This window comes from Nilaparvata lugens, chromosome 2 (assembly GCF_014356525.2).
Source record: "Nilaparvata lugens isolate BPH chromosome 2, ASM1435652v1, whole genome shotgun sequence".
Taxonomy (NCBI): Eukaryota; Metazoa; Arthropoda; class Insecta; order Hemiptera; family Delphacidae; genus Nilaparvata; species Nilaparvata lugens.
The window spans coordinates 83,508,907-83,535,544 of NC_052505.1; the positions used below are offsets into that span (position 1 = coordinate 83,508,907).

At 34.3% G+C, this 26,638-nt stretch overlaps 1 protein-coding gene across 1 annotated transcript in view; it reads right to left on the bottom strand.

The window, feature by feature from the left end:
- The window catches only part of LOC120350008, an 89,986-nt gene extending 63,659 nt beyond the window's left edge, over positions 1–26,327 (bottom strand). Inside the window, exons 1-2 of the mRNA XM_039421940.1 lie at positions 26,192–26,327; positions 23,650–23,817 (exon numbers count right to left, since the gene is read on the bottom strand). Coding sequence (XP_039277874.1) covers positions 23,650–23,817; positions 26,192–26,321 — 298 coding nt within the window. The 5' untranslated portion in view covers positions 26,322–26,327. The remainder of the gene's footprint in view (positions 1–23,649; positions 23,818–26,191) is intronic.
- Positions 26,328–26,638: the final 311 nt, after the last annotated feature.

A 26,638-nucleotide genomic window follows, 5' to 3' on the forward strand; every position in this document is an offset into this window, starting at 1 on the left:
TGAGAATTGAGTGGAAGAGGGGCTCCTATCTTCGTCCACAACACTTGTAAAGTGTAAAAATGGAGACATTTTATCTAAAAAAACACTTCACTTACAAGGGCTACTTTTGAACAAATTAATAAAAACAATATAAAAATCTTGTAGTACCCTCTATTTTATTATTTTTTTTTTAATATAAAGTTTTTTTAAAATATAAAGCATGAACCATTTAATGAAAATGGAAATTTCCACCAGCAAAAGTGAAACTTGCTTGCTGGTGGGAGTCCATCCTGGAACTAAAATTAATAATTATTGAATACTAGGAGAAATAAAAAGGAAAAGGAAAAAAAACAAAGGGTACTAATAAAGGGTACTACAATATTTTATATTGTTTTTATTAACATTTTAGCTATCTTTTCTCATACTACAGGACGGCAAATTGCATTATCAATCCATCTATCTACATATTTCTGTCAGTTCCAGGAGCGGTTGCCAACTCCTTCCCCTCAACAGTTTAAAACTATGCTACGTGATTGTTTGAAAGAATGCTGGATAAAAAAGCTTCCAATCATGTCTGTTATTCACAGTCAGACTGGGAGATTAGGGAGAAAATCCACCATAATTTGAATTCTCTGACGGTGGTCGTGGAAATTTGAACTGGCAACCGATTCCAGTACCAGAAGAATTTACCCATCTTGTCTCATCTTTCTTTTCCCCACAAGGCAGCCAATAGCAACATTGTGAACTGGTTTCGGCGCCGATTCTTATCGCTATCTTTCTCTGCAACTTTCGACAGTTTCGTTCCGAAGGCATCGAACCAAAGCTGATACCTCTTAAATCAGCCTCCAACTTGACTTGCCGCCGCCTTTATTTTTATAGGGTATAAGCTCACACAGCAGCCAATAACTTAACATATCGGGTTTGTTGAAAAAAAAACTCTTGATTATCCTCACCAAGATCCCTGTATGCGTGAACATCGGGAGGCTGGCTCCAAATACTGTTTCTGATCTTAATTAAATGTGCGATCTGACCGATTTCTGTATGTTGGGGGAACGTCGTCGTCTGCTTGCATGAACGTTCAGTGATCTGATCAGTGCATCTGCCACGAAAGTCAGTGACATTATGGTGAAACCTGTTCTGTTCAGTGAACGGCGACTGTGTAAAAAATTCTAAAAAATCAACAAACTTGTCCTATGTCCTGTGTCCTTGTTATTGGGCTCGATTTGGAGAAGTGTCCTGTCTTTAGGTCAGTCAGATAATGGATGCCATCGTCCAAGGACAAGTACCGTTGCTACGAAATGCGAATTCCGTGTTGCTCTTTACTCTCAATAGAAATATCTGTTAATGGTTCATAAAAGTCAGAAATGTGTTGCTCCAGAGCAACCTGATAACAAAATAGCACTCACTAATCACTTAGAACTGTAAAATAATGATTAACTTTAAATATTATGATATATACCATCTCATGTCAACAAATCAGATTATTTTGATCGAGTCAATTAAAATTTCTAGATTTCTTGCGAGATACGGTAAGCTAATTGATTACACAGCTGATCTCCCACACAGGCACACGCATCTTCTATTATCGACAGACGATAAATACTAAAATCTAAATACTTATTCATTGTTGTATTTGTTTTGGTTTTTGTGTATGAATATTGTAAATATTGTATTTTTATGACAATGAAACGAATTAAATTGATGAAATGCTAAAACAAATACTTGATTGTGCTCAGTTAATAATTGTAATGATACAATAATCAAACGATGTATAATCAAACAATAATGATTTGATGTATCATCTATTGTGTTAAGTATGTCCCCAATTCTATCTTCTACTCTGAGGCCCGGTTGCACAAAAGCTTGTTAAATTTTACGAGAACCAATCAGAGAAGGTTTTTTGAAAGACTGAAATGAGGGCTTCTCTGATTGGGTCTCGTGGAATTAATCACGGTTACAATTTCCGAAAGGCTTTTGTGCAAACGGCACTAACTGATAAGTTGATCACCAGCTCACAAGTTTTGTAACACATAATCGAATTTAGTTCAAGTACCGTAATTGCCTAGAAATTGAGTTTATGGGGGCCATCGATAATTTTTCGTCAAACAAATTGAACCATTATCTTGAAATTTGGGTGGCCTTACAGTAGCCAATATCAAGTTTAAAAGTATGTTACAAAAACAACACACATAATCTCTATAAAATATCATACTATGTAGAAAAACCAACTCAAGCTGACTTCAAAAACCGATTATAGTAATTTGTAAAGTGGATGGGAATCCATGGATCCCCACGTGCAATCTTGCCATCATTTTCCAGAGGAAATAGATACTTACTCGAGTTTACTCAGGCGTTCACGTTCAAACGTTTAACAATCGATATTCATCTTAATAAACATGTTCAGCACGCCAAGATCACGTTCTAAAATGGGCTACACATGGAACGTGTGGCAATACATAATATTATTATTTAATGACTTGCACTTACAACGTTCAGTCTTCAACTAGCTTCATGATCCCTACAAACTACAGTACTTCAAGTTTTCATGAGAAAAACCTTTGTACACAAAGAGTGAGTTTTGAATTGAAATTTTGATTTGAAGGATTAAGAAAATTGTGTGTTGACTATATTAAGGGTGTGTGCACAAAGAGAGCTGTCCACGAGTTCTGATGTCCACGTTCTTTTAAGGACAAAATAGCGGAGATCAAATACAAGAGTCTTCTGTATAAACAAGGATTAGGCTATAGCCTTTTTCGACTCACATTTAGCTAACCCTACAGAGACACACTTACTTTATGCTAACACAGTATTGGGGTGTTTGAACACCCCAATTTAATTTTGCATTTTTTTATATGAAAAAAACAAGTACTTAGACCATACTTCATCATTTCTTAATCATTTTTGTTCCAAGTGCATACAGAAATCAAAAGTGAAGCATTGCTTATCAATATTTATACTAATTTTGGAAGTACGTATGTTCCGCCTACTACACTACTTTAAGTGTTGGAGCTCCTAATCCGGTTCGAACGAATGGCTAGATCATTGCCAATGACAACTTCATCAAAAACTCACGTGTCTTCATTTTATTGTTTTGAATCTCAAGTTGTAGAGAATCATAGCATTCATTCCAATCTGATCCATCATCCCATACCACATTCGTAGTGACAATACAATTTTACTGTACAATACATCTACTGTTAATACAATACATTTTATTGTTTTGAATCTCAAGTTGTAGAGAATCATAGTATTTATTCCAATCTGATCCATCATCCCATACCACATAAGTAGTGACAATACAAGTAAATCTTTGTAATAAAAGTGTTTGATAAAAGTCCTACGTAAAAGACACTCTGGGGTGTTAGACATCCCAAACGAAGAACAAGATGAGCTGGTGACCTCGTAGAATGCTATTACTGACTGGAAGTGGTAGAGAGTAGTTGACAATACTACAAACCTAATTTAGACTGGGCATAAATTCCCATCTGTTTGATATTGTCAACTGCAGAACAGAAAAAAAATCCCTGGGGTGTGAAACCCCAGTGTGTCTCTTTAGGGCTAAATATTGAAATAAACCTACAATGTTTCAAAATTTCCTATTATTGCCACCGCTTGCATGATATGCCAACACCTTTTTTGCCTACTAGCTGATAATATAAGCATTGTGGTGCATTTCTCAAGTGCAGACTAATTGAAGAAAAACAAGATCAGTCTCTATCAGATAGAGAGCTAGGAATCTGTAGATCTAGTATTTATTAATACGATAAGAGTCTCTAAAGCACAATTTAATGATCAACATTCTATTCCATGAATTCAGTTTTCAAGAACGCGGAACTCGGAACACCTGACCGCTCTTTGTAAACCACACATTCTCAGAAACTTAATCTATTATTGCTTAATTCCAAAAGAATTTGATCTTATCCAGTATTCAAACATTGGAATCAGACTTTGCTGTCGCTCAATAAAACAAGCAATACAGTAAAGCCCCGCACCCACAAATCGATTTTTGTTCGTACGCTATTTTGCCGTCCTTATAAATTCTACAAGATTAAACAGATGATTTCAAACAGATGATGTTTGTCAAGCTCCGTTTAATCTGATAAAATTCATAAGGACGGCAAAATATCGTACGAACAAAAACCGATTTGTGTGTGCGGGGCTATACTCATTTGAACATTCAATCTGAAGATTCAGCATCTACTAATGGTTTATTGTTCATTTCAAGATTTCACACTGCCTAACTCATTCAAACATTCAATTTGAAGCTCTAGTACCAATACCAACATCAACACTAATGATTTATTCTTCATTTGAAGATTTCACACTGAAATATCACTAGAATCTGTTCATTGTGCTCTCCTGTGTTGGAAGATGATATTCTCTTAATATCATAACACCGGTTGTTGAGAAATATGTATCCGCCACTGCCATTTCCCTCAGCCATCAAAATGTTCATCACAGCTCACGATTTTATTACTGGGTATTTTTGTTACGGCTCCGTTGCCAGCAAACTACCAGACAACTCAACACGTTTCGTAATAGTTCTGCATTGTTCGTAGTTTTCTCTGCTCTGCAACTAGCATTGTTTACAAATCCAACATGACCGCGGGGTAGGAGCAGAGGAGACATCATAGACGTCATTTCATTACTACTTGTCGAGTTCAAAAACCCTGCAACGGTGCAAACTGGTTACAAAAACGCGGCAGAACTGGTCCCATCTCATTTCAGATTTTCCCCAGCTCAACTCTGATAACATTTCGACAGAAACTGGATGAGGTCATCACATATCTTTCATTTATCTTTGATTAATTAAATACATAGCCTAATAATTTTTTTCGAATCAAATTGATAAGTGGAATAGTATGGAATTCCCTAATGTTTCTAGTGAGAAAATATGCGTACCTGATTAAAAATGCGTGATATTCTTGATTCACTACAGACCCAAAAATAATAAAGGCTATCAGTAAACCGTATTTTCTTATATTGAGACATATCATATTTGATAATATGACTTAGATCAGCAATGAGAATAATCTTCTACCAAAGAAGAATTATTTTCAATCTTGATAATCTTGGTTCACTATACAGACCCAACCCACAAAAATATCAAAGTCCCTATGGGTAGGCTATCAGTGAAACGTATTTTTACTTTCCTTGTCCTATTACCATATGTAAGGAAAGTATTGCTTTCCGAAAAAAATTGAGGTACCCCAATTTGTAAATTTCTATACGTTTTAAGGTCCCCTGAGTCCAAAAAGTGGTTTTTGGGTATTGGTCTGTGTGTATCTGTGAACACGATATCTCATCTCCCAATTAACGGAATGACTTGAAATTTGGAATGTAAGGCCCTTACAATATAAGGATCCGATACGAACAATTTCGATCAAATGCGATTCAAGATGGCGGCTAAAATGGTGAAAATTTTGTCAAAAACAGGATTTTCCGCGATTTTATCGAAAATCAACTTTATACCTAAAATAGTCATTTATTAGTTCTATCAACTGTCACAAGTACCATATCTGTGAAAATTCCAGGAGCTCTACCCCATCTATGCAAAGTTTGATTTTAGATTCCCAATTATCAGGCTTCAGATACAATTTGAACAAATAGTTCCAAGTGGAAAAGATTGAGCATGAAAATTTCTACAATTAATGCCAAGTAACATTTTCACCTAAGATTGAAAATAAGCTCAAAATTCGAAAAAATGTGATTATTCAATTGCAAACTGTTGGCAACTGCAACTAAAATCATTCACTATAAGAAGAGATAGCAGACCTAAAACCTGACTTGACCTAAAACCTAAAAAGCAGACTTGAAGCAGACCTTATAGTGTGTATCCAGCGTTATGTCCTGTCACCAGCTGTCTCAGATCTTTGAATAGTAGACTTGAGATGCTCGTGAACACTAGCGTCAGGTGATCAATTTTCATAACGGCAAGGAAAGTGCGCCACACCAGGTTTATCAATTTTAAGACTACCTACCAAAAATAATAGGGAATTAAAAAAATCTTATCAAGTATGTAATGATTATAACAACTTTTATAGTATAAAATGGTTATAATTCTTATTTGTTGAAGCTGGGCCTTGTCTCTCCCCCATGATTGTGTACTGTGCTACTGTGTAACCTCAGCTGAATTCCCACATACAGTATCAGTATACTTGTCCGGTAAAGTGAATATATTATCCCTATGAGTTCTGATGGGATCATTCCCATTCAGCCTGGATGAGCGAGTATGAATAGTCCCATTAGAGCTCATTAAAATCATATTTCGACTGTACCGGATACGTTCACTGGTAACCAGTGATCATATGTGGTGATCCAGCTTGACAAATTAGGAAGAAGCCAATCGATTACTGCTTTTTGTGTAGTTGAGAAGTTGATATTGTGGTAATTATTCATATTGAATGAAAAAGACTGAGAAATTGTCAAAAACCACAGATTTATTGATACTTAGAAAGACTGATTTCGTTTATTACACCATTGTCAATCTCCGATAAACTCATCTTTATCAGATATACTCAAATTGTTTATCAGAGATTGACTGACAATGGTGTAATAACCGAAACCGGTCTTTCTAAGTATCAATAAATCTGTGGTTTTTGACAATTTCTTAGTCTTTTTCATTCAATATCAATTGATGCAACTGCTTGAAAATTAATTGAAACAAAGGAGCGTTCAAATAGATTGAAACATACTGGTTGTTACCAGAATGATGATGAAAACTGTCACTAAAAAATTAGAACCTACATGCTACATCAGATCCTTGAAAAGGATCTTTTAAATCAGAAGAAGGATCATCTGCTATATCAGAACTTGAGAAGTTAGGAAGACTCCAATAATTAATTAAAGCAACTACTTGAAAATTAATTGAAACAAAGGAGCGTTAAAATATATTGAAACTTACTGGTTGTTATAAAAATGATGATGAAAACTGATAACTGAAAAATTAGAACCAACATGCTACAGATCTTTAACTGATTTCCCACGACGAGGTTAGTGGTTCAAGCTCTAAGTGCACAACATATCACGTTTAATGATAATTGCACGTTGCCAATAAGCATGAGTGTAGTATACTGGCTCTGCTAGAGATTGATGAGCCGATTTCGGAGTGAACCAATCAAAGTTCAACCAGTTCAACCTCTACCTTGTACGGCACAGGGCAAATATCGTTATGATCTAAGTTTGGTACGGTGCTCAGGGGTCATGTTTGGAGAGGTCTGAGAAACCCACTACTGACGTTTGAGGATTTATGTTTGTATTGAATCTCTAGTGAGTTGATGTGTGATTATAATTTGAAGAATAGAAATTTTCGGGTTGGAAAGATCAGGTGATCGAAAGGTTATTTTGTGAAGTGAATGGATTGCTGGAAGGATTTATGACGTTTGCACTCCCAATATTGAGTAGGACGATATTTGTATCTTCTTTCATTGTATTTGAAGATCAATTTTCCCTTGAATTTTGTATTGTCATGATTGTGCGGATTGGTATCGGTTTATGGTTTCTCAAACACATCAGATTCATTGAATCAATTCCATTCTTGAAACCTCGTAAACAGTCTAGATTGATTTCAAACATTCGCCATTAAAATAATTAAAAATAGGCTCTATCAAACCAGAAATTATATTATTATATTTATTTATTATTTCTATTTTCACAGGAAATCACTGAATCTTTTTCCAAAATATCATTTCCCATCACGTTATTGCATGAACTTGAATCGAAGCTATTACCAATGAAGCAGAATTTTGAAATAGTGACATGAAAAATGAAAAAAAAATCAGAAAATTAAAATTCACTTAAGATTTGTTATCATTTCATCTATTTTTTCAATATTTTCCCCTATTTTTGTACTGACTATATTGGACTCATGGACTTAATGAAAGTAGGCTACTATTGAAATAATATTGACTTTTGTACTCATTGGTTATTATTCTAACAATCTTTCTTCCTATTTTTGTACTGGCTATATTTTAATAATGATACAATATTTTATTTGGTATTATTTGGTATATATACGGTATTATTACGTATAAATAATGATACAATAGTTTATTTGGTATTATTACAATATTTCATTTGGTATTATTATTGGTATTATTATGGTATTATTATTTGGTAGTATTACTACTATTGAATTTGTACTCATTCGTTATTATTTCATTAATCTTTCTTCCTATTTTTGTACCGACTATATCCCTTAATAATGATAATACATTCTTTAATTTGGTATTGTTACAGCTAATGACGGATTAAGACCACACTTTTATCTCATTGGGTACCTTGGCGTCACCACAGAAAAAGAAAACAACATATCTCTGTTGTTTCCTTACTCCGTGACGCCACCTATCCCCGAAAAATTTATGAAGTATGCGGAAAATCAAGATAATAAAACACTTCATAAAAATCATAACTGTTCAAGTCGATTGGGAAAAACTTTTCTGAAAAATTAGCGGGTATGTAATGGGTATGTATAGGTGGGTGTGCCACTTAAGACAAATTGATTCCCGGTCGACTAATTACTATCGATAAATCTAGCATGTTGTCTGACTTTCGTGTGTGCTGTTGGTCGTATCTCGGCTAGCACGCAAATCTATTACATGACTTGGGTCTGGCAGTAATTTCTTTTGAATTAATTCATCCATGCACGTGCACGTTATAACAGCGGTTTATCACGGCAATAAATGATGATGCTGGGGACAAGCTGATGGTCAACTAAACCGCAGAAGACACTCATGTACAGCAATCAATCATCCACACCGTATGTTTACCCTAAGAACTTACTCTCACATCGGATGAGAAATTGATGTTTTGCGCAAGCAAGATATGATTTGATATGTAAATTGAGTTCTCAGTTTGGTCGAGCAGGTAAACTGAAAATTGCAACCATGTAGCCAAGTGCGAATTTAACATTTTTCTCCTTCTTCAGAAGCAATTAGTTGCAGAGATCAAGTTTATGATCAGTTAAATGGAGTAAGATCATCATCCAAACACATAGCGCCTGCGTTAATAATACATTGCGCCCTTTAATATTAATATGCTTCTAATTTATGATGTTAATTACATGGAGTATCCAATTAAATGGCAATTAAACGGCCAAGGAATCGAACTAGCAATTGCTATCACAAGTTTGCAGTGCAATTGCATAGCAGTAGGGAGTTGGGATTAACAAGTAATTTGCTCTTCCACCTTGGAAATAAAATCTTTATCGAGTAATAATAGAATGTGCACTAATGAATCATGATATTTATTTTACTACTTCCATCCAACCAAATTTCAACCATTAAAATCTATATTCTATATTATTATAAAAAAGCGAAATGGCCCTCACTGACTGACAGACTGACTGACTCACTCACTCGCAGAACTAGAAATCTACCGGACCAAAAACGTTCAAATTTGATAGGTATGTTCAGTTGGCCATTCAAAAAGGCGCACTAAGAACGGATTTGGGAAAATTTCCAAAGATACTCCCAAAATCTGCGTTTTTCCAGCGATTTTTTGCTTTTCCCCAGATTTATCGAGAACAAATGAATAGAAATTGTTCAAATTTAGTACAGCAGCTAAGCTAGGGTGTAATAATGTTGTGTTAGAAGGAATTTGAAATAACGCCAAAGATACGCCCAAAGTTAGCGTTTTTTTGCTTTTTCTCAGATTTATCGAGAAAAAATGAACAGAAATTGTTCAAATTTAGTAGGTACAGAAGCTCAGCTAGGGTGTAAAAATGTTGTGTTGGAAGGAATTTGCTATAACGCTAAAGATACGCCCAAAATTAGCGTTTTTCCAACGTTTTTCTCAGCTTTTCTGCGTTTTCTCAGTACTTTGACTTTCTGATGGAATGAAGTATGCTCAAATGAAAAATGCAGGCGAGCGAAGCGAGCCCGCTGGTATCATTTTTGGACGATCCAGTCGGGGGTCCAGGCTAGACGGATATGGCGAGCGAAGCTAGCCTGACGGCTAGTGATATATGAACAAACGTTAAGCTGCGATTTGGCCTCCACTTTAATTTGGTTGCATACAAAATATGGAATTCGATTTCGAGATTATTTCGTGAATACAATAACTCTGTTCTTTATATTGAATTTGGTCAAAGAAAATATCAAGTTTTTCGTCTGCTCATTCAAATGAATATGATTTCCAACTTTTTCTACATTAAACTTAATGCTTACCGGTACTGTTATAACTTAATGAATTGGATCTAATCAAACGCGATTTGATAATAATTCACAGCAGTAATTTGATAATAATTTGATCACAGCTTCAGTATAGTTAAGAACTGATGTCTCAATCCACTATTCTGGACTTCGTTATTTGATCATTTTTACTAGTTAAATGCAATATGAAACATGGAAAATAATCACACTATCGAAGGAAATTGTATATGAGCTCGTAAATGAAATTTTATATTAACGTCATGCAATTATTCTAAATTAAACCAACACTGAAGCGTGATGTAGGATACAAACATGGATAAGTATATCAGTGTGTCAAGCATGTAAATGATGCATTATAAATATCACTTATATTGATAACCGCATCCATACTGTTTCTATTTTAGTTTACTTTTCTATTTAACATCTCCCAACGAAATATCATGATCTAGTATAAAAACATGGATAAGTTTATCAGTGTATCACGTCTCACAAGCATGTAAATGATGCATTATAAATAACATCACATATATTGATAACCGCATCCATAATGTTTCTATTTCAGTTTGTTTTCCAATTAACTTCTCCCAACCAAATATCCTTCACTCATGCACACATCAGGTTTTCGAACGGTGAATGAAAATTGTGGCATGCAGTTTTTTCTATCAATTAATGAGTATATAGCGGATCTGTGCGTTGTGGGTCAAAGGGGAAATCGAAGTCAAGAAAGCGATTATAAAAGAGTATCAATTGCTAAACTGTTGGCTACTGAATGGGGTGTGTAGCTGGAGCCAAGCAGAGATCGGTAATTATCGAACGTTGTCGGAACCATTAACAGGAGATAAGATGCAGTGAAGCGGAGGTTGTGTTATGGATATTGGCTGCGGCACCCGTCGCAAGTGGCAAGTTGTAACTTGCATGGTGGGCAATCGAATAAATATGCTATGCGTGCTTTCATTCCGTACGATTGACTGACCTGCTGACTGCTGACTGGATGATGATAGCAACTGCTCGAACTGTTATCGTTGCACGACATCAACGCCAAACGGGATTTGTTGTTTTATGGGCGAATTACAACGTGGATGATCGTCGTTAGGTGCTCCCAGAAGTTGATTTGTTAATAGCCGAAAACGAACATTCTAACAAACTAGGCTCACTATTAATTTGAGGGAAGCACCTCATCATACGCTGTTTGCTATAATCGGAAACGGTCCCGCCACCAGATTCCTTTGCTGTTCTCAGAAACAATGATTGGGAGACCCTAATTCCCAATTCGTCAGTGCATGAAATTACTAGGTGCGAGGATAAATTGATTGTGTTACTGCGAATTTGAAGCATGTTAGTAATTGAAATCAGCGTTTATGCTTCCTCCGCATCTATTCGGTGTAGGGTTTATAGTTGAAGGGAAATTTGCTTGACTTGCTTGATCTGATGCGATTGATTTCCATGGAAGGCATGAGGTGGTCTGTTGGGATCGCAACTACTGATAACTATTACCAAGGGTTGAAAATTATTGTGTTTTTTGGTGTCATACAGAGATTGACCATGTTCTATTCACACAGAGAATGGAGTTTGCTGATGTAAGAAGGTGAATTGACTGGCTTTTTGAATGGTATAGCTTTGTATAGTTGATATAACATAATACAGAATGATGATATAACTTTATATAGTTAATATAGATTTATATAGTTTGATATATTTTGATTGTATTAAAGACTGTTTTGGCTTAATGCCTGTAGTCTTCTTTGTTCTATAATAAGCAAATAAATAAATAATAATTGATTTTACTCAATTGATCTTCTTTGGATCTGACTCATTTACTGTTAGACATTAGATATAAACATATTATATTAAAAAAATTATTATATTTACGTAGAACTAATTCCGCCAGAAAATCTTTTCTTATCGTACAGACTCCTCACTGTATGTTGAATTAATTGAAATACTTGTCCAATGTTGGAGTAATAAATTGATATCACAATGGAGGATAGATGATAGTATGAGAATATATCTCAAGGTATAGGGCGTCTATGTTCCAAATTTCACTGTTAACTTATTCATGGTAGTTCTTTGTCATGTGACGCTGGTAGTCTCTCTACCATGATACTGTGCCGTTCTTACACTCTCACCGGCCAAAACAGTAAAAATAGACAGTAGACAACAGTGATCGGCTTGAGTTAACAAAAAAAAATCGCTTGAAATTTGAAACATAAACGACCTATACTATGGGATATCTTCTTATGATATATTTTCTCTACGGTATAAAAGCTCAACATTGAATATATGTATATCTGGTATTATGGAATTATAATAGAACGATAATTCATATTTTTTAATAACCACCATAAAATAAAATGAAGAAAACTTAGTTTGTTGGGAATAAGAAAATAGTTATTCATGTATTTATTTGAACATTCATAGATTTATGTGAAATTGAGACTTTCTTGCAATTTCTTTAGAATGAACCATTAAAATTTATTATTGTCAAATGGTATAATGATGTCACATAAATTTTTACAAGATACGATATCAGTTGAGGAGTTGACAAATTCATAGAGTGGCTGTCTGCTCGGTTGGAAGCTGTTTGTAACTGCTCCTTGACAGGAACATCCTTTATTGGGAGATAGTAGAGCTAAGGATAGGTCAGTCCTTATTTTAATACAGCTATATTTCATTGGGAAGACATGAATAACTCTGGTATCCTCTTAGTTGGAATGCAACAAATATTCATTCACTTTTCTAATAGCTTACAAGTTAGAATACATATACAGATGCTATCTTTGCTGAGAGAAGTCTTATTTTATTTATTACATGTTATTTGCGATTGCATATAGAGAACAGGCGCAGACTGTTTGCCAAGAATGGGATAAAATTTACATGTTGAAACTATTTCTTTACATGTTGTTGACTGTGATATCTTTAAAATCAATGGATGCTTCTTATGAGGTGATTTTTCCCCAAAGGATTTTCTATTTTGAGTAGGATAAAATTAAAATTTACAAGTTGAAATTATTCCTCTACAGATTGTTGACTACGATATCTTCAAAATCAATGGATATGCTTTCCATAAGGTATTTTTTTCAAGGAATGTTCTATTTTTAATGCAACAAAATTGGAATTCAATTTTTATTGTCAACAATGGATAGGGAAATTATCTTTTTATAGGGATATTTGATCCAGCTTGTATATCAGTAAGACTTACGAGTGACTCTTGACAAAGTGGAATAATTTGTGCCTTGTTTACATCATTGAGATTCGCATGACGGCCACCATTTCAACCACGGCTTGAAAATTCACTCGCTGCCTTTGCCGTCATGGCAATGACAGTGATGGTGTGCAAAAGACTTTGATTTCATAAATATAGACATAGGTAAAGAAATGGTTGATTTTGGTTTACCTTTTCTTTGACTTACTGTACACTGATCTAATATGAAAAATGTCTGATTTTCCAATAATTGTTCAAAACAGCAGTCATCAAGCTTTTCACATACTTACTCGAAAGCATAATATCTATCAATGTTCAATAGCTCTTCTAAATGTCTGATATTCTAATGAACTCTTATGGAACAGATTATATAGACTACATTTTCATTGGTAATTTGTATCCTATAATACGCATTGTACATTTACCTTTGTTTGTACTTATAGATGAGCTCACATTCATTGCATCTCATTTTGCAATAATAGTATATTTCGCACCTAGAGCAGAAAATGAGATTTTTCCGGCTCAAAATCGGTTTTCAAGTCCGAGGCCGTAGGCCGAGGTGCGAACGCTATTTTTCGCCATACACAAAAATAAACAATATATATATGAGACTAATTGTTTACTAAGCACTTCCGAAAGCAGAAGTGGAAGGTGATAGCTCTAGCAAATCTGAGGTAATCTGAATATCAGGAAATTAGTCCAAGTATTCTTATTTTTTATTCTGATTTGTCTAAATAACCTAAAAGATGATGTTCAATTATGTGGGAGGTTGAGTTTATACTTTTTTATTCTTTCAAATGACAATAAGATGATATTATTATAAATGTTTTAATTATTGAATAATGAACACAAATAATGAAAAGTTTTTTGATCACCTTTCTTAGTTCCATTTTAGCGGCTGGAAAGGGTACTCTTTCCGGCCTAGGCCGGAAAGAAACCTGTTCTGACGTGAGACGAGAGTCGTCTGCAAACAATGTCTTTCAGATCTACTGAGTGACTGGAAAACAGCTGCTTTCTGTGCAGTGTGGCGAAAAAGTTTTATCAGAAGTTATACAGAATAAGTTCACAATCACAATATGTGTTCTGAAAGTCAAAATTGTTTTTTTTCTTTCACTTTTCTCAATAGTAAGTGTAGTTATTATATTCTGTAAATGTATATGTTTTGTTTCTTAGCCAATGAAAATTAGCCTATAATCTATTAATTTTATTCAAGTGAACTACAGTACCTACTTTGCTGATAAAGGTACTACTCCAATTCAATCAACTAATGAGATTTACTACTTATAATAGGCTATACTATAATTAACAATGATGTTAATCGAGTATGCTGAATGTAAACAACTGCATGGGCCATGGGTACTTAGCGCTGATGAGGCCAGATCAGGTTGGGTAATTGTCTTATGAATATTTATGATGTTTATTGGACATGCGGTCGAGTAAAGTGTAGCTACAAGATGTACCTGGCCACTTCCGTGACATACATGGCGCTTCTGCAGTCGACCCATATATGATTAATAAATATATATTTACTTATCTAAACCACCTAACCTAACCATCCTTCCCCTCTAAGGTAGTCCAAACCTGAACTCTGCCAGCTGAGGCCTCTCCAACTTCTGACATACATAAATTATTAGGGAAGAAGATTAAATTCTCTGACACCGGTATCTATTCTTCTTGCATATACAGTAGTACACGGGAATGGAGGACTGATTCGGCCTTTGCATGAATTTACTACTGCCTCAGCCATATTATGGTTTGTATCCGCGCTACTGCTTATCAAGTGGAGAGACAGGGCGCTCAGAGCTGTTACCTCTTAAAAGGCATTCTAGTCTAGAGGCATAACCTGTAAAGGACTGGACACGCTGCATTAATCATTATTTATTTGCATAAACTGGGCTCTTGATTGAAATAATCTATTAGGAATGCCGAGTAGGGTGATGCGCAAACAATGACACGTTTGGCTTGGATACAAACAGTGGCTGCAGTATCTGGACTATGGCATGTAGTTCCATTTTGATAAAAATTTTGATGTATGTGGTCTGCTTGTTAATCACTTCCGGTACACATAAATAAAGAGAAATTACTTGCAAGGGAGAATTGTTCAGTGGTCCAGGAATTATTCTTATCAACTTGAAAAAGTTCATAGAAATATTTGTCTTTGATAACAATAATTTATTTTCCTCTTCCTTCTTTTTCTTCGTTCCAGAATTAGGCGTACACGCCGGTTCCGGTTTCAAAGGATACTTATCTCACCATCTTTTTAGAAGTTTGCTAATATCCCTTCTACCAATAAGGTCTATATTCCATGACAGCTTTTGGAATTCTAGTACAGTATCTAGCATTCGGTCAACATGTTTTTCCAGTTTATTTATTTATTCAGTCATGTACAATATTATTACACTCTTATGTGAGAAACACAACAGGCTTAAATCCAAAACTGTCCTTTCTCAAATCTTTACTACAGTCCATATTAAATTGTAGGTTAAGCTACTATCACTTATTATAAGAACAATTTACACTTCAAAAAACTAACAAATCTTCAATTAAAAATAGATTAATTAATTCAAGCTGTGCAGGTTTTTTCTTCTTCTATGTTTAATATTTTTCGAAGACACTTAAAGAATGTTAGCCTATTTCAATAGTAGTTGAATGTCTGTAGCTTGATTTGACTCTGACTAGATTATAAGGATTTCAATATAGTTGAGGGGAAAGATTAGACTGGGAAATATCATCCTATTTTCGAAGTTTATCAGGAATTTCACTCAGTGAGAGTACGAAAATTGCTTTTTTTGTAATTTTCATGAAACTTCCCAAAGATATATATTACCAATAAGATTCGCCATTCTATTGTCTTTTTCATCAAGGACTACTTTAAATATGAATAAAAAATGAAAATCTGATTAACCTTTTGTATTATTTTGACTTGAAAATGGCATCAGTAGCCGAAACATGTTGTGAAATAATAAGTCAAAAGAGTACTCAGATTTTACTTTCCTTGCCCTATTACCATAGGTAAGAAAAGTATTGCTTTCCGAAAAAAATTAAGGTACCCCAATTTCTAAATTTTTATACGTTTCAAGGTCCCCTGAGTCCGAAAAAGTGGTTTTTGGGTATTGTGTGTGTGTGTGTGTGTGTGTGTTTGAATGTATGTGCGTCTGTGTACACGATTATCATTTCCCAGTTAACGGAATGACTTGAAATTTGGAACGTAAGGTCCTTACACTATAAGGATCCGACACGAACAATTTCGATAAAATGCAATCCAAGATGGCGGCTAAAATGGCGAAAATGTTGTCAAAAACAGGGTTTCTCGCGATTTTCTCGAAAACGGCTTCGACGATTTTGATCAAATTCATACCTGAGATAGTCATTGATAAGCTCTATCAACTGCAACAAGTCCTATATCTGTAAAAATTTCAGGAGGTTTGCCCCATCTATGCAAAGTTTGATTTTAGATTCTCAATTATCAGCCTTCATATACAATTTAAACAAAAAATTTCAAGTGGAAAAGATTGAGCATGAAAATCTCTGCAATTAATGTTCAGTAACATTTCCACCTAGAATTGAAAATAAGCTTGAAATCCGAGAAAATGTGATTATTAAATTGCAAACTGTTGGCAACTGTTGGTTCTATTAAATTATTCACTACGAAGAGATAGCAGACCTAGTGTGTCTCCAGCGTTATTGACCTTTCACCAGCTGTCTTATATATTTTAATAGTAGACTTGAGATGCCCGAGTACACTAGCGTCAGGTGATAAATTTTCATAACGGCAAGGAAAGTTGTGTGAGTGCGCCATACCAGATTTTTATTTTTTATTTACTCCAATAGGATTTGACTCGGCATTTGTATAATGATATGATTGTAATTATAAACGTCCAGGTGATCGAAAACACTCATTGAAATTATTTTTCATTCATTAAAATTATTGTTATATCTTGCTTTCAAGCTCAGTCCATGGAAAGATACTCAAAATCCTAAAATGTTGATTATCTTGACACACATTAACAAAACATAACAGGAGAAACTCATCTTAAATCCCATATAGTAACTTAGTATCACAGTTTTATTAATCGATCTCGACGACTGTGAAGATTCACTCTCTGCACATTATCATAAAAAATCGTATCCAAATTCGTAATGTGACTCACGCTTTAACGTAATAATTCGGCTTGAAAAAAAATAAACGCCTTTTGAACCTGACCCGACCTTCGTCAGTGTTATTTTGCCGTTTGGACACACAATTCACACGCTCCTCTGATTTTCATAACAAGTTTTCTACTTTTCAATTTCACGCCAGAGAAATATCCTGCCGGATAAATATTGTGTCTATTCAAATGAGATTGTTCACAACTTGTTTCTGTAGGTGCTATCTTTCCTTGCCTTTTCTCATCTCTGAAATCTATCCTTCATCATGTGAATCAGCTAGAGGCATTAGGTTCTCCGTGCAGTAAGTTGAATTCAGAAATGGGCAACACCTAGAATGCATCGCTTATGGATTCAGTATTGTATATACATAATCGTTTTTCCCAGCCAAACCAGCATACATGGTTCTTGAAACTATTGAAAATTTGATTTTCTGGAGCAAGCTTCATAACCTCTAATCATAACATATTAAAATGTGATCGATGTTCTAATTGATCCTATTAATTTTACCGCTTATTCCCCATTTTATTACTTAGGTCTCATGCACTGATAGAAACAGGAATGAACAGGAAAAATTATGTAAGGAGTACCACTCCAGAACTGATTGATTTCCAAATATTAATAACTTGATCATTTCAAAAATGTTTCTTTCTATGTAGATTTCTTTGCGTCACTCACATGTTTTTCAGCCAATTAAAACCTCAAGTTCAAGTTTCTATCTATTGGATCTTTTATCTGAGCTTCTTATTTCTGGGATGATTTTGATATGAATAGAATAGAATAGAAATAACGTTTATTGAATAAATAAGCGAACGTCAAAGACATGACACAAAAACATGTGAATTCATATATAAGTATATCTCAGTGAACGTTAGTTTTACAGGTTATTTATTCACTTAACTTAATTCGATTTAGTTGATATTATCATGATATAAACTAATTAACTGTAGGCTCAGCTTTTAAAAAAACTCAAAAGTTTTATAATGAATAGTCAACCTGAACTTACACACAATAAAGTAGAACGAAATGGCTTACAATACAATACATTTTAGTCATTGAATTACATCTAAAGTGTAATTGTTCTACAAAATTTTTAAATTTCTTTTCAGTAAGCACATGTCAGCAAACTCAGCACAATATATCATTGAACGTTTTTGGTACAATATTGATTAAGGTGTTTTGGGCTAAATTTTCTAAGTAAATGGTACAACATACCTCTCATCCCTTAAATCATACCGATTAACTTTCATAAATGAATATTTCTTGCTGAAGTAATTTTCTAAAATCAAAATACGAAGACTGAATAAGAAAGTAGAATAAGATAAATATGATATGACTAATTATGGCCTACTATAATTCAAACATAACTCTGCCTCCAGTCATGAAGCATCCTTGATATTCTACGAGTTCCTACTTTTCACATCACTTCATATATTAAATAAATTAATTTTGAAAAATCTTTTCAATCCTTATATAGTTGATGATTTGCATAGAACATCGTTTCGTATTCAATTCAGCTTTCAGATGATTCCAGTCGCTTCTTCTTGAAATTTTAATTAGGGGTTAAATCATTTCAAATTAATTACATGGATTTATCCAAGGTAGAGGCAATCAATTGTCGAAAAGTTCTTCAATTTCTTCTTAATGTACTTTACTTCTTCCGCCTCATCCAAATCTTTTTCTTCTTCATCTTGCGTTTTTCTCTTCCTCCTTCCCACAATCTACTCTTAATAATCTTGCTCTTTCTTTGCTCTTTTGATAATAGTCTTGTTGCTCTTATTTTTCGTCTTCATCAACTCCTCAATCTCTTCCGCCAATTCCTTTCTCTTATCATACTTATCTTCCACATCTTATCTTCTTTCTTCTTCATTTATTACTCAATTTTCTTCTCTTACTTCTTATGAATCTTTTTTTTCCACCTCTTCCTCCGATTCTCTCATTCCCAATCAATCTTATTATCATTTCTCTGTCACGACTACTCAAACTTGATTTTTATATTTCAATTACTTTTCTTCCTAATTTATCTCTCTCTCTGTCTCTCTCTCTCTTCCTATTATTCACTCTTTCAGAAAGCATTGCTTCCGCCACCTGCAAGTGCCTCTCCTCTTATTTCTCCTCCTTTTTGTTTTCTCTTATTGTGTTATCCTTCTCGTCTATCTCTCACTTGTTCTTTCTCATCTTTTCATTTTTAACTTCTGCATCGCTGTTCGTTTTCTCTTCTTTTTTCCATTCTCTGGTCTTCCTTCTTCACCTTGCTATTTCTCTCTTTTTAGCCACTGTTATCCCTCTCTAATTCCTTCCACTTTCCCTCTACTCATTCTTCCTCTTTTCTCTCCTGTTTTACTGGAATCCATATTATTCTTTTCCTATGGGAAATGATAGTCCTTCTCATTCTCTCTTCTCCTTCTTCCCATTCTGTCTTCTCCTCCTTATTATTCTTCTTATCCTCCTTCTCCTTCTACTCCTTTGTCTCCTCTTCTTCTTCTTCTTCTTCTTCTTTTTCTTCTTCTTCTCCTCCTTCTCCATTCCTCCATCTCGGTCGTGAGTTGATGAGAAGGATATTTTTTTAGAAAATCGACAATTATTTGTTGAAATACCGTCGTTTATGAAGTTACATCACAATATTGTATTATGTAATTTATATGAATAATTGCATTCAATCTTTATTCTCATTGATTGATTGTTATATACTTTGTAAAATTCGTTGATTACCCTCATTTAATGTTAAGTTGTGTAATACCCAGTAATTATTGTAAGATACATAAATAAAGAACTCTGATCTTCTCCTTCTCCTCCCTTTTCTCCTTCTTTTCCTTCTTCTCCTTCTTCTCCCTTTTTCTTCATCTTCTCCTTCTCTTCCTTCTTATCCACCTCTTTCTCCCCCTTTTTAATTTCTCCTCCTTCTCCATCTTATCATTCTCTCCCTCCTATATCTATATTTGGTAGAGAGTTAGTGGGGAGGATATTTTAATATTCTTTCCGAAGAATGGACATTAATATGTCCAAAGCTCCGCCAATTTATGTAGATGCATAACAATATAATTATCTATAGTGTTATTATATTACAAATTGCTTTTTCATATCATATACAGTTCAATAATTATTTTCTTAGTCTATATTATGTAATTTCATCTTTAATTTTGCTGTATTGTGAGCTATCGTATATAAGTGTATGAGCCAGTATATATTGTAATCTACATAAATAAAGTACTCAATCAATCAATCAATATCTCCTCTTATCTCCTACATCCTCCTACATTCTTAATAAAAACTTGTATTACCATTTATTCTAAATGTTACTATGTTTTAAATGTTATAAATGTTACTACAAGGTTTCATATTGTTTTTATTAATTTTAATGAAGTATCCCATATAAGTGAAGTGAATTTAACACTTTTATCAGAGATATTGTGGAACTTCTCCATATTAAGATAAAGAAAGGAAAAAGAAAACGAAACATAGGCAACGAAAACTAGTTTTGGTGAATAAAAATGTTATAGTGGAATTCGACAACATCTTTTTTCTTTTTCCTTTCTTTATCTTAAGTGAAGTGATCCTATATTCTTCTATAATCACCTATAACTCATAAGTTCTCCAAATCCTCCTCCTATTATCTATAATATCTCCTCAATCTCACAGTTGATACTGGTGGCAAAGCTGAAGAACTTGCTGTGCGACCTTCTACCGGGTAGGTGAATGGTGTGGGGGTGGTTGGGAGACGACCGTGGTCATGACCAGTGTTCTGCGCATGTCGTTATGGGTGAAACTGCTGAGATCAGAGGTCGCTGGGTCAGTGATGCTCTGAAGATGCTCTCTGCGTCCTGGCGTGACGGGCTCTCTGAAAAATCACTTAACGGGTCCCAATCCACCGGTTATAGTCTCGTCTGACTCCCACCGGTAATAGTTTCCTTCTACTCATAACCTTCTATTAAAAGGGGACAGGATACACTTCGATCGCAAATATAAATCATAAGACTTGTAAACCTACTAACTGGAGTATTTTTGTCATATGTTATGAGGAGGACGGGTGATACAGGATTAACTACAATATTATTCAAGGTGAAACAGGTATTCAGAGGGGAAATTTTATGGTTCATGAACTCTGAAGTTGTTTGGTCAGGTATTTGCGTACTTTGCTCAAGGAAAAGTGAGATTAAAGAATCATATTAATTTATACAATCATTCATTTTATTACTTTCCTTGCCCTATTACCATAGGTAAGGAAAGTATTGATTTCCGAAAAAGCTTGAGAAACCCCAATTTCTAAATTCCTATACGTTCCAAGGTCCCCTGAGTCCAAAAAGTGTTTTTTGAATATTGGTCTGTATGTGTGTGTGTGTGTGTGTGTGTGTGTGTGTGTGTGTGTGTGTGTGTGTGTGTGTGTGTGTGTGTGTGTTGTGTGTTGTGTGGTGTGTGGTGTGTGGTGTGTGTGTGTGTGGTGTGTGTGTGTGTGTGGTGTGTGTGTGTGTGTGTGTGTGTGTGTGTGGTGTGGTGTGTGTGTGGTGTGTTTGTGTGTGTGTGTGGTGTGTGTGTGTGTGTGTGTGTGTGTGTGTGTGTGTGTTGTGTGTGTGTGTGTGGTGTGTGTGTGTGGTGTGTGTGTGTGTGTGTGTGTGTGTGTGTGTGTGTGTGTGGTGTGTGTGTGTGTGTGTGTGGTGTGTGTGTGTGTGTGTGTGTGTGTTGTGTGTGGTGTGTGTGTGTGGTGTGTGTTGTGTGGTGTGTGTGTGTGTGTGTGTGTGGTGTGTGTGTGTGTGTGTGTGTGGTGTGTGTGGTGTGTGTGTGTGTGTGTGTGGTGTGTGTGTGTTGTGTGTGTGTGTGTGTGTGTGTGGTGTGTGTGTGTTGTGTGTGTGTGTGTGTGTGTTTATGGGTGTATGTGTGTCTGTACACGATATCTCATCTCCCAATTAACGGAATGACTTGAAATTTGGAAGTTATGGTCCATACAAAATAAGGATCCGACACGAACAATTTCGATCAAATTCAATTCAAGATGGCGGCTAAAACTGCAGAAATGTTGTCAAAAGCAGGGTATTTCACGATTTTCTCGAAAACGGCTCCAACGATTTCGATCAAATTTATACCTAGAATAGTCATTGATAAGCTCTATCAACTTCCACAAGTCCGATATCTGTAAAAATTTCAGGAGCTCCGCCTTATCTATGCGAAGTTTGATTTTAGATTTTCAATTATCAGGCTTCAGATACAATTTAAACAAAATATTTCAAGTGTAGAAAATTGAGCATGAAAATGTCTACAATTAATATTCAGTAACATTTTCACCTAAAATTGAAAATAAGCTCGAAATTCGAGAAAATGTGATTATTCAATTGCAAACTGTTGGCAACTGTTGATTATATTAAATCATTCACTATGAAGAGATAGCAGACATCGTGCGTTATTGTCCTGTCACCAGCTGGCTCAGATATTTGAATAGTAGACTTGAGATGCTCGTGAACACTACCGTCTGGGGATCATTTTTCATAACGGCAAGGGAAGAATTGCCTTTATTAATATTCTTAGGCATTTGATTTAATTTCGACTATTTAATTTGATTTATTTATTGTACAAAAATATAATTCTTATGTATGAGTTCTTGTAAGAGTATGTAGAACTGACAGCAGATTGTGAATCATATTGTTTTGTTTTTTATGTGGAATAAAGAACTTTTTGAATTGAATCTTCAACCTTTAAACTCTCTGATCTCTCAGCATTCATAGAAGAATATAATCAGGTCAATCCAATATTGATATTGACAATTATTCCATTTGATCAATCAATAAATTAACTTCCATTAAAACCATACTTCGAATTCAAATTCTTTATTCTGCCTGCATAAGCTCGTAAATTAATGTATAATGTATAAGCTCGTAAAATTAAAAAAAAAATACAGTGTACATAAGATACATAACACAATATCAAGAATATTCAACCTTCTTCAACCTACGTAGAAAATCGTTCATAATGGGCAAAGAAGAATTTTGAATTCAGAATTTATGAATATTGAAAACCAGATTGAATAACAAAATTAATTCTACTAAACTTTTGAAAATGTCAAATATTGACAAATTTGAAAAACTGTGATCAGAATTTAAAACAAACTTATTCCAAATTTTAATAATGATGAATATTATTATTTTGAACAATATTGATGTGAATAAATAATGATGAACTGACCTTGTATGTCATCGACGCAGACACGCAGATCGTCGCGAAACACGGGCAGAGCGTCGCGACACTGACACGTGCATCTTGCATTGGTCGAGTCGCCCCACCCGTCACTCAGGCCTAGGCCGGCGCCCGCCGTTCCGGCACTCACACTTGCGCAAGTTGCCTCTCCGCATTCTACACAAAAACACCACAAAATCACATAAATTCAAATTCATGAAATTATAAATTTGTTAGTTAAAGAATAATCTTTTAATACCTTTTTTGAAAAACGTTTTTATATAAAATACAATAACAACTAGTTTTGAATGTTCAATCAATTTCCAATTTTTTATTAAAATAAACTATTATTTCCAATAAACAGAAGTTTAATATAGAATAGTTTTTTCTTTTGAAAAAGACTACTGTGGGATTATTTTACAACTATAAAGGTGCGTACAGACATTCGCGCCGCGAACATGAGCAATTCACTTTTAATCAGCTGATTATATCTGTATTTTTACAGAAACGGTAGGATACAGTTATAAAAAGCTTGGCATCAGCTGATTAAAAGTGAATTGCTCATTTCGCGACGCGTAAGTCTGTACGCATCTTAACAAATCAAGTAGGTAGCCCAAATGAAATACGTTATTATAATAGTCTATTTATTATATTTGTTTGTGTAATGTGTTCTTATTTTGATGTAATTATAAAATGACAGAAAAAACTAGGGAAGAAATATTTTTGCTGAGGACCATGCCCACATTAGCTCTAGGCTTGTGCGTAGGTAATGATGAATGAAACGGACGATGTTAAGAGATGAGTGGACCTACAGCTTTACGTGAGTTACGAATAACTGGGAAACGATTTTCAAACTCATAAATAGTATTCAGATAAGTTTTTGTATGGAGTAGATTAATTTTCTTATTATTTTTACTTGACAATATACTGTATTATATAAATTATATAATAATTTAGATATAGTAATACTGACATTTGTCACCAGTCGTATGAGTGAAACTCAAAAAAATTGATGTAATGTGACAATGAATGAATAAATAAATAAGTAAATAAATAAATGGGTCATCATATTTTTAGGGTTTTGAAAAATTGGGCTAAAGAGAGTATATAGCTGGTCCCCCACATATCAGTATATGTGAACGTGTCCAGTAAGGCGGAAATATCATTTTAATGTATTCTAATAGTATTCATACCATTTTGTAATTGTTATGTGTTCTAATTCATACCAGCTTGGCTGAGTAGAGTGGGGGAATAGCCCCTTCAGAACTTATAATATATATCTATTTCCACTGTACTGGACACGTTTATAGATAATCCATGGGAATCCATCTTGATAAATTGAAATGATTTTGTAACAACGTCACAATATTGGATCACTTTAGTATTTGTATATATTTGACCGAAGCGAAGCTGAGTTCTTAGTTTCGACTCGATCGGCTTTTGTCTGTTTGTTTGTACCGCAGTTACAGTCGCAGTTATTGTCCGATTTGGATGAAATTTGGTATGCAAGTTCTTTGAAACAAGACGCAGAAACGTATGTGTAACGATTTTTGATAAGACCTCTGGTTTTTTTTTGAAATTTGTAAAAACCGTAAATTAACCTCTATCCAGAAATATGTGTCTTTAAAGATACAGCAATTCATGTACATACTTTTTCGCTTCCATTGTTACGAGCACATTGTGACCAAATTGGTTGGTTGGACCATGGCTTCTCACACTGTGGGACCCAGGTTCAAATCTCGTTCCTACCAATTTTTTTTGCAGATGATACTAATTGTTTTATCTTATTCTAATAATATAATCATTATAAAATAGATTATTATGATTAGATAGAATAATTAAATTGAATCATCTTATTATAATTATTAATTGATTTATAAAATAAATTGGATAAATTATTTAAAAAAAAATCTTTATTGTATTGGAGTCCAATACTACAAAAAAAATTGTATGTAAAGGTATAAAGGCTAATTTTGTTTTTCTTTTTGTGTAGTTAAGAAGTTGATATTGTGGCAATTATTCATATTGAATAAAAAAGACTAAGAAATTGTCAAAAAAACACATATTTATTGATACTTAGAAAGACCGGTTTTGGTCTTTATCAGAGTCTATCAGAGATTGACAATGGTGTAATCACCGAAACCAGTCTTTCTAAGTATCAATAAATATGTGGTTTTTTGACAATTTCTTAGTCTTTTACATTTAAAAGGTAAAATTTATATGTATTTGATATAAAGGTACCTCCTTAATAAGTCCAGTGTCCCTTCAAACAGTGTCTCTAACACTTTCAATGAAGGACGTAATAGATGACATAGCTAAATCTTCACAATATTCTGTACTTATTGTACTAGCCCTTCTCATTAGATTGAAAGTTGTATTCATGAGCGAGGTCTACTGTTCGCAGAACTACTAGTTTAGTATGAAGGTCGATTCTTCTTATTCACTGAATTTTGAAATTCACTTATTGCATTTTTACAATTCATACACTGAATTTTGATTCACCAAATAATATGTATTTTTATGATAAAGTATTGAGTTTAAAATAGTTCACCTGGAGGCGAGAAGAGATCGCCCTTGAGATGGCGTGTGATGGTGAGGCCCGCACGCGCAGGCGCGCTAATTATCAGCTGCAGCGCCAGCAGCCAGAGAAGCGAACTTGGCCCAAACAACCACATCCGCATCTCACCCACCTATAACCAAAAATAAAATAAAAAATTATAAAAAGATCAATAAAAGTCAAATAAATTCAAGTATTTTGAATTGGAACAGTTTTGGGCGTGAGCCTGTGGTACTTTTCTGTAAGATGTGTAATTCTAAATGATTAAATAAATATATATATATATATATAATATATATATATATATATATATATATATATATATATATATATATATAAATAAGCCTATTGAAAGTTCGAATACGAAGAATTATTGATGTTTTGACACTTGATAATGGCCGAAACTAGTTGTGAAATAGAATAAGGCTAATAGTGATTCAT